Here is a 7,627-nt window from a genome sequence, read left to right on the forward strand (position 1 = left end):
ACATACACGTGTCTCTGCCTTCTGCAGGTCAAAGCGTCCCTCCTCTGGATGGAGGACCGCGCCCGTGAGGCCGCCGCCAACACGGCCGCGGGGCGCTGGGGGGCCGTGGACTCTGACGCGGCCGCGCGGCGTGATGAGGAGGTGGACCCCGCCCTGGTGGAGGTGCGCCTGGCGCGCCGGGGGGTTGTGTGCGAGTGTGGATTCAAGAAAAGATCAGGGGAGAGAGGGCGAGAGAGAGACACAGAGAAAAAGAGAGAGAGGGAGCGCGAAAGAGAGAGAGAGAGAGAGAGAGAGAGAGAGAGAGAGAGAGAGAGAGTTGTTGTGCGCACGCGCGTAGTGCGGCTGTGCATGTGCATTGTGCATACTGCAGACAACCCGCCCCTGACGGCTGCACCTCATGCCAAGTGAGCAGCGAAGTAGAGGCACAAAAATCTTGTTGCACAGGCCTGCAGGCTACCCGTAACCGCTCACATAACCTCTCAATGCCCTCGTATGTATGCACACACACACTACACAAACGCATACGCAAACGCACTTGCCCCCAAACACGCGGGCATGCACCCTCGGCTCAGGAATTGGAGGGGGTGGCGGGGCAGCTGGAGGCGGCGCACCTGGCCGGCGTGAGGCGCCTCACAGAGCAGCTCTCCGACGAGGTGCGCCCCCTGGCGTTGGACAACTTTCACGGGGGACGAGGGCTTGGGGGCCGGTGCTGCGGGCATGGGTCAGGGGCCGGCCAGGCGGGTTGGTCGGGGCTGAGTGGCACTCACTCCGCAGGTCGGCGCAGCAGCAGGTCTCAGTGTTGGCTCTGTCTCCGCGCATCCCGCATGTTTCGTTCACTCCCCCTTTCTCCCTGTGCAATACAATGCACACAAACACACACACACACACACACACACACACACACACACACACGCACACACACAACCACACACACAACCACACACACACACACAACCGCAGCGCCAGGGCGGCGTCGCCCACGCCTTCAACGAGGTGCGCTACCTGCTCTGCCGCCTGGACCGCGCGTTCTACGAGAGGCAGGCCGGCGCGATGGACGGTGCGGCGGCGGCGGGGCGGCCCTCCGGGGCCGGGGGCGGCGCGGTGGCCGGTGGGCTCGGGTTTTGAGGGGGCCCGGGCACACGGCGGAGGCAGCCGCTGGGTGCACTTGGTGCGCCTCGGAGCACGGAGCTTGGTGCCAGCTGGACGAAGGCGCTGGGGCATCTCATGCCAGTCCCTCTGGGGCATGTTTTGAATGTTGTGCGACCTGTTTGGACCCGTCGTCGACTTTGCTGTGTGGTGTGTGCAGCCTGGCTGACCCATAGGCTTCAGGCTGCAGCACATCAAGTGCGAAGCGCTTTGCCCGCCTGCCCCGCTGCATGGAACAATCTTGTTTTTAGCAATCTATTGGAAGTGCCCGGCGCGCAGCAGCACCTGGCAGCCCAACCGCTTGTCTGCTGTCTCAGGCGGCTTCCTGGAGGTGGACGCACCCAGCTGACAGTTGCTGGGTTCGAGGGCTTTGATGGATCAACCCTGAAACCTGTGGCTCGCGTGTCTGTTGAGAAGTCAGCAGGGCCGCCATGGTTACACAAACTCGGCGGGCTCTATGGCGGCGCAGTTCTCGGTCGTCGCGCTCGCGCCACCCTGGCTGCACTTGCTGAGTCCCTGATAGACGAAGGGGGTGTAGGGGCCGCAGGCGCAGCGTCGTCAAAACCACGTCCGTGACTGCCCAGTCATGTGCATGCAACTCTGCAAACCAAGCGACCCTTGAAGCTGGCAGGCCCATACACGCTCACTTTATTGAAGCCAGCCGACCACATACACACACACACACACACACACGCGCGTGCGCGCGCGCGACTCACTGCTTACCTTGAACAGCGCATCTGGCCCTCGCCGCGACAGGCGCAGCAGCTCCACCTCATATCGCACCGCGCTGTTGGGCGGCACGATTGCGTAGGGCGCCGCCGCCGCCTGCGCCCCAAACGCCAGCTCGGGCGGGCACAGCACGACGCGGCGGCCGCCGACCGTCATGCCTGTGAGGGCCGACTGCAGGCCAGCGCAGATGCCGGGCAGCGGGGAGCCGCCCAAGCGGAGGGCAAGGGGGCGCAGGACGCCGAGCCCACCGTCGCGGTATGTCTGGAGTGAGGGTCAAGGGTGGAAAAGCGAGGCGCGCCGTCCGCGGTAGGGGGGGGGAAGGCTGAGGTAGCTTTTGGTTTGATGGTCAGCGTTTGGATGGGTTGCAACTTGTTCACAGCGGGAACATCTGTCGACCCGCAACGCTGCCATATGCTGCTCGTCACCATGCTGCCTGCCCCGGTGGAGTGGAGTCAACTCTGGAGGCGCCCTAGGATCCGACAGCCCAGGCAGCCCACCCACCAGGCCCACGCCCCGCGTGCTGTCAAATACGACGCCTGATTCCGCGATGGTGCCTGCGGCGAACCGGTCGGGTGGGTCCGCCATGAGTGCCGCGTCCCCGGTCGGTCAGTGCAGCAGGTGCCGCTCTCGTAGACCCCTGCTCGCTCTGCTGCAGGCGCCTGCCTGCGCCCTGCACGGCCCCCGCCACCCATGGACGTCCGGGAACGCAAGAAGCACCCTCAAGGCACCCCATTCATGCAGGCGCCCTGGCCGCACCTGTGTAATGCACCAGGACAAGGTCCAGCGCCTGTGCTGCAGCAGTGCCAACCCCTGGCTCGTCCGATTCGATCAGGATCTCAGCGGCCGCACAAGCTGCCTGTGGCGCCGCCGTCGCCACTCCCGCCGCCACGATCAGAGGGAATGCGAGCAGGGTGCGCCGGTCGCACTCAAGGGGTGCCTCATTGGGAGACTCGGCACTGCAGCTTCTGGCACTCGTTCGAGCGCCTCTGCACAGAGCGGCGGGGTGCCGCATACACTGTCGGATGGACGGCCGTGCCACGCAAGCCCGCTGCAGACCAAGAGATTTATCTTTGGGCAGCTGCACGGCCATTCTTCTTGAGCTCCAGGTCCCTGATCCGCAGATCAAGCTGTGTGACTCGACAATCAAGAGCTGAATCGGTGCCTGATAAGCGGCCGTCGCAATAAGGCTGTTCACTTGAAGAATTTCTTTGACAAGGACTGAGCGTCTGCATGGGAGGTGACTTGGGGTGACCCGGTGACGGCCGCGGCCACCACAACCTGCACCCAAGCACAACCACTGCCGCAATCCACAAGGGTTCCGCGAGTTCAATCAATTTACAGGTGATTGTCAAGGGATCCAAGCCCGCCTCAAGGACTCGCCACCAGTGCTCCGGCGCCTCGTACTTCCGACACTCTGCTGACCGCCGATCGAAGCTACCCCGCCAGCACTGCCGGGCCGCCGCCGCACCACGTCTCCAGTGCCCGACGACAGCAATTCTGGGGCCCATGCAGTCCCCATCATTTCCAGCAGCCTGTGCTGTTGCCGCAGCTCCTGGCGCAGGAGGTGGTCCCGGCTGGTGTGCAGCGCCTGGGGGCCAGGAAATTGCAAGTTGATGTGTCAGCACGTCAGGGGCGCAAAGCGAGTAGGTGTTACAACGAAAGGGCAAAAATTGCTCCACGCACTGCACGCATGGAATCTTTAAAGGCGATCAGCCGCCTCATCTGACTGCTCTGCTGGTGCGAGCCGGCCACTGGCAGGCGCTGGCACCCAACCCGGGGCAGCTTCGGGCATCACACCTGCAGCGTCGCCTCAACCTTGGCCTGCTTTGCCGCGACGAGGTCGCGCCCCCCTCGAAGCTGGCCGCGCTCCTCGGCCTGCTGCCGCCGCAGGCGGGCGCGCCGCTGCTCCGCGGCGCGGTGCTCTGCGGCGGCCTGCGCCTGCGCGCCTGCCTCGCGCTCGCTGCTCAAGGATCTGAGGTGAGGTGGCCCAGGGGGTGAGCTCTTAACGTGGGACCAGAATTCTCTTGACAAAGGGGCCTTAACAGCTGCATGTGTGCATGCAGCATTCCGCGCTGCTGCTGCTGTGATCCTCCAGCCACACATCAATGCACTCTTCGTACGTGGCAGCATCCCAGGGACTGTCATACTTTGACACACCATTGCGTTGAAACCACACAGGGCAGATCTTTCCACACGGCTGCTGACCCTGACCTGCCCCAGCACCATGCAGGCACTGCTGCAGGCCCCACACTGCTGGCAGCCGGCGCCTGCGGAAGCGACCAGTCGCACTGCTGCTGCTGCAGGCACCCACCTGCGCGCGTCTCCCAGGACGGCCTCCAGGGAGCGCCTGACCGGGCTGGCGCGCGACTGCAGGGTCCCAAGCGCCCCGTCTGGCGATGCGAGGCGGGAGCCTGGCGTGCAGCATGGGAGCGCATCCGGTCTCATGGTCAGAGGGCCAGAAAGCCCGCCGCCTCACTTGCGGTGCCCATGCATGTCCTGGGGCAAATCGCGAAACGTGCACGCCCACCCAGCCGAGTCCCGCAGGCGTTACAGAGGCGGGTGCAAAGGGCACTGGTGCCAACCCCCCCCCCCCACCCCCCCCTTGCGCACCATGGCACATGCTGCAGCAGGTGGTGCTGTGGAGGTGGGCGCGCAGCGACGTGTCTGTGGGGACAGGAGGAACCCGCATGCAGGGTGCCGGGTGATCACACTGTGCCCCTCTGTGCAAATCTTTGAGAGGGTACGGCGCCACACGACTGTCGCACGCATGCTCGCAGCAGCAGCACAGTGAGCAATGGTCGTAGTGATGCATCTCGGCCGCAACAGCCCGCCGGCGCCCTGCCGCCTCACCAACCCGCTCTCTCACCATCCTGGAGGGCCAGCCGGCCCTTCCTCCAGACCCACATGTCTGTGGCCCCCGCACCACCAAGATCCTCGTCATCGTCATCGTCATCCTCTGCCAAGGTGTCGCACCATGGCGCCCTCGGTCTTCGCCCCACCGCCGCTGCCTCTTCGATACCCGCCTCTTGGCCAATCACCCTGCCAGTACTATGCGGCCTGCAGCCGCCATCGGAACGCCAGCCCCTGTGGGGTGACTTGGCGGTCGACACGGGCTGTAGCCGCGGCGGAGGCGGCGGCCAGGTGCCAGGGGAGCATGCCGCAGCCACCCTCTGTGTATGCAAGGTGGACCTCGTTGTGTGTCTGATGGTGGTGCTGGCGGCAGGTGTGTGAGCCGCCCGCTGCCAGTGCCCTGGGCTGGTGCGAGACTGGCTCAGGCGCGCGGCATCCTGCTGCAGCTCTGGTTGGGGTGATGGCGGCCTCCAAGGCGGCTGCTGCGCAGATGCCGTTGACCGGTTTAGCCGCCGCCCCTTCTGAGACCCGGCCGCAAACCCTGGATGATGCTGCCGGTGGCGATCTTCTGCCTCTTCAGGGTGCCACTGCTGGCAGGCAGCACCTTCTGCTGGCCAAGTGCCGGTGCTGCTGACGGCGACGGCGTTGCTCGTCACCGGCCGCAGCAGCTGCTGCCGCTCAAACTCGAGCTGCTGCTGCATCAGCTGCGTGCGCCGCCGCCGCAGCGCGCGCACCTCGCGGCGCGCGTCCAGCTCTGGCTGCAGGTCCGGTTGCAGCTGCAGCTGCAGCTTCGAGCCGAGCGGCTGCGCGCCGACCACCACCTCGCGGCCGGGGAGGAGGTGGTAGAACTCGCGTGCGTCGCTGCAGGCGGCCGCGGCCGCCGCCAGCGCAGACAATGGAGAGCCTGCTGTTGAGCGCATCGCGCACTCCGTCAGTCAAACGCGACTTGACTGCACTGTTGTGGGTTCAGGCCAACAAATAGCACGTGTCGTCTTGTGCTCTCGTGTTTGTGATACCCCGATACGTTCAGAAGTGGCCGTCCCACTGTAAGAAACTTCCCGCGATCTGATTGCGAGTGTACGCAGGTCTGCGCAGGTCTATTACAGACTGTACAGGGGTCAGAAATGCACACGTGTGAAGTGAAGGACCAGGCTTATAGAATTTTGCTGAAATGCTTGAACCTGGCTTGGACCGGCAGCACCCGTGCCACATCACCGTCCCAGGTCACAGTGTCATCACAGCCTAGCCGCTCCTTTGACGGCTGTTTGCAGTGCCTGCGGTGTGATGACTCACACCCTGTGCTGTGAGTCATCACAGGCCCGCTGCGCAGGGTGCATGCGTTGGGGGCTGGCTGACTCTGTGCCCCTCCTGAAGCTTCACACAGGCGGTTTGTGCGGTGCACAAGACGGCGTTACATTTTCATTGGGCTCGGCCCTGATTCAACTGCCATCAGCTAGCCGTTCAAGGGAAGGCCACGGCCGTGGCTACGGGAGCAAGGGGTCAATAATACATTACTCACGACGCAGGCAGCATTTTGCAGCTGCCCGTCACGCAACTGGCGGCAGCAGCGCGAGAGTTTGCTTTGCAGCAGCGCGGCTGTTGAAGCACGCCGCACAAAAGCAGCCAATGGCTGCTTCAAAGTAAGGAGCGCGACCGCACATCTGGGCCGACAGCCCGATTTGACGAATGGACGAGCCGCAACATCGCGCCCAACCCTCGACCACCACAGCAGCAATAAGGGTCCCCTTCCCCAGCACCCGGCCACGCGGCCATTGGCGCGGGACCATGGCAGGTCCAGATTAAAAAAATACATTGCCGGGTCAGCTGCACACGGCTTTCAATCGAGAGCTCACCGCCGCCACCCAAGTTGTAACAGCATCACCCCTCCGTGTCCGCCATGACCACCAGCTCATCACCCTCCGACCACCTCACCAAGTCGTCCGGCGCCGGCGCCAGCAGCATGCGGCCGTCGGCCCTCCGGTACCCGAGAGCCAGCGCCCGCCCCGACTGCATGACCTCCTCGGCCACGAGCCCAAAAGTGGCCCAGCCGCCGCCGCGCCCAAAGCCGTAGGCCGCCGCGGGCACCATCGCGAGCTGGGTGCCGCCGCGGCGGTGGAGCAGCAGGCGCTCAAAGACGTCGCCGTTGTGAGGGTGCGTGGCGATCTGGGCGGTTGGGGGGAGCGGGGCGGGGCGTTTGAGCGCCCCCGCGTCAGGGGATGGGCGGGTGCGAAGTTGGATTGCTGTAGTAACCATGCTCCTGTGATGACCCCTTGAAAGATCACTGTACAGAAAGATTGCATTCCAATGCTCCTGGATAGCTGGCAGCAACTGCTGGATGTGGATGAAAAGCGCATGCATGTGCACACGTGCGGGTACAAACACACACACACACACACACACACACGCACGCACGCACACGCGCGCACGCGCACGTGCCGCCCACCTGCACCAGCGCCGCCGACACGAGCTCGTCCCCAATGAGCAGCTCAAACGAGAACGCCCGCCGCAGCATCGACCGCAGGAACGCCTTGGCCGTCCGCCGCATGCCGTAGCTCCCCACCAGGCACACCACGTGCAGCTGCCGCCGCCCCCCACCGCTGCCCCCGCCGCCGCCGCCGCCGCCGGGACCGCCGGGCGGGGCCGTTGCGGCGTCCGGCGCGCCGCCGGCGTCGGACGCGGGCGGCGGGCGGCAGCGCTCCAGCAGTTCCTGAAGGGAGAGCAGCTCGCACATCAGGACGGCGTCCGCCGCCTGGGTGGCGGCGCCAAAGGCGCCGGAAGGCTCGCTGCAGGAGGCGAGCACCAGCGCGTCCGCCTCCGCCACGCCGGCGGCCAGCAGCGCCTCGGCGCTGGCCGGGCGCGCGGCGTACACCTCCCGCACGCGCACCGACGGCGGGAGCGGCGG

At 65.4% G+C, this 7,627-nt stretch overlaps 4 protein-coding genes across 4 annotated transcripts in view; 1 reads left to right on the forward strand and 3 right to left on the reverse strand.

Moving 5' to 3' along the window:
• MNEG_10066 (hypothetical protein) overlaps nucleotides 1–1,495 on the forward strand; it is a gene marked incomplete at both ends in the record, with an annotated part of 3,449 nt that extends 1,954 nt beyond the window's left edge. Inside the window, 4 exons of the mRNA XM_014041459.1 lie at nucleotides 28–162; nucleotides 573–653; nucleotides 961–1,057; nucleotides 1,464–1,495. Of these exons, the coding sequence (XP_013896913.1) occupies nucleotides 28–162; nucleotides 573–653; nucleotides 961–1,057; nucleotides 1,464–1,495 (345 nt within the window). The remainder of the gene's footprint in view (nucleotides 1–27; nucleotides 163–572; nucleotides 654–960; nucleotides 1,058–1,463) is intronic.
• Nucleotides 1,496–1,581: 86 nt separating this feature from the next.
• Nucleotides 1,582–2,460, reverse strand: MNEG_10067 (peptidyl-prolyl cis-trans isomerase, FKBP-type; the record flags this gene model as incomplete). The annotated part of the gene is made up of 3 exons (XM_014041460.1): nucleotides 1,582–1,662; nucleotides 1,870–2,136; nucleotides 2,377–2,460. The coding sequence occupies 3 exons, from the start codon at nucleotides 2,458–2,460 to the stop codon at nucleotides 1,582–1,584; spliced, it is 432 nt and encodes a 143-aa protein (XP_013896914.1).
• Nucleotides 2,461–3,666: 1,206 nt separating this feature from the next.
• Nucleotides 3,667–5,645, reverse strand: MNEG_10068 (hypothetical protein; the record flags this gene model as incomplete). Its single annotated transcript, XM_014041461.1, has 5 exons — nucleotides 3,667–3,847; nucleotides 4,187–4,286; nucleotides 4,486–4,539; nucleotides 4,742–4,914; nucleotides 5,143–5,645. 5 exons carry the CDS (start codon nucleotides 5,643–5,645, stop codon nucleotides 3,667–3,669), a joined length of 1,011 nt encoding a protein of 336 aa, XP_013896915.1.
• A 958-nt stretch (nucleotides 5,646–6,603) lies between these two features.
• The window catches only part of MNEG_10069 (hypothetical protein), a gene marked incomplete at both ends in the record, with an annotated part of 1,890 nt that continues 866 nt past the window's right edge, over nucleotides 6,604–7,627 (reverse strand). Inside the window, 2 exons of the mRNA XM_014041462.1 lie at nucleotides 6,604–6,888; nucleotides 7,169–7,571. Of these exons, the coding sequence (XP_013896916.1) occupies nucleotides 6,604–6,888; nucleotides 7,169–7,571 (688 nt within the window). The remainder of the gene's footprint in view (nucleotides 6,889–7,168; nucleotides 7,572–7,627) is intronic.

The sequence above is a fragment of the Monoraphidium neglectum genome, assembly GCF_000611645.1.
Source record: "Monoraphidium neglectum strain SAG 48.87 unplaced genomic scaffold scaffold02166, whole genome shotgun sequence".
NCBI classification, from domain to species: Eukaryota; Viridiplantae; Chlorophyta; class Chlorophyceae; order Sphaeropleales; family Selenastraceae; genus Monoraphidium; species Monoraphidium neglectum.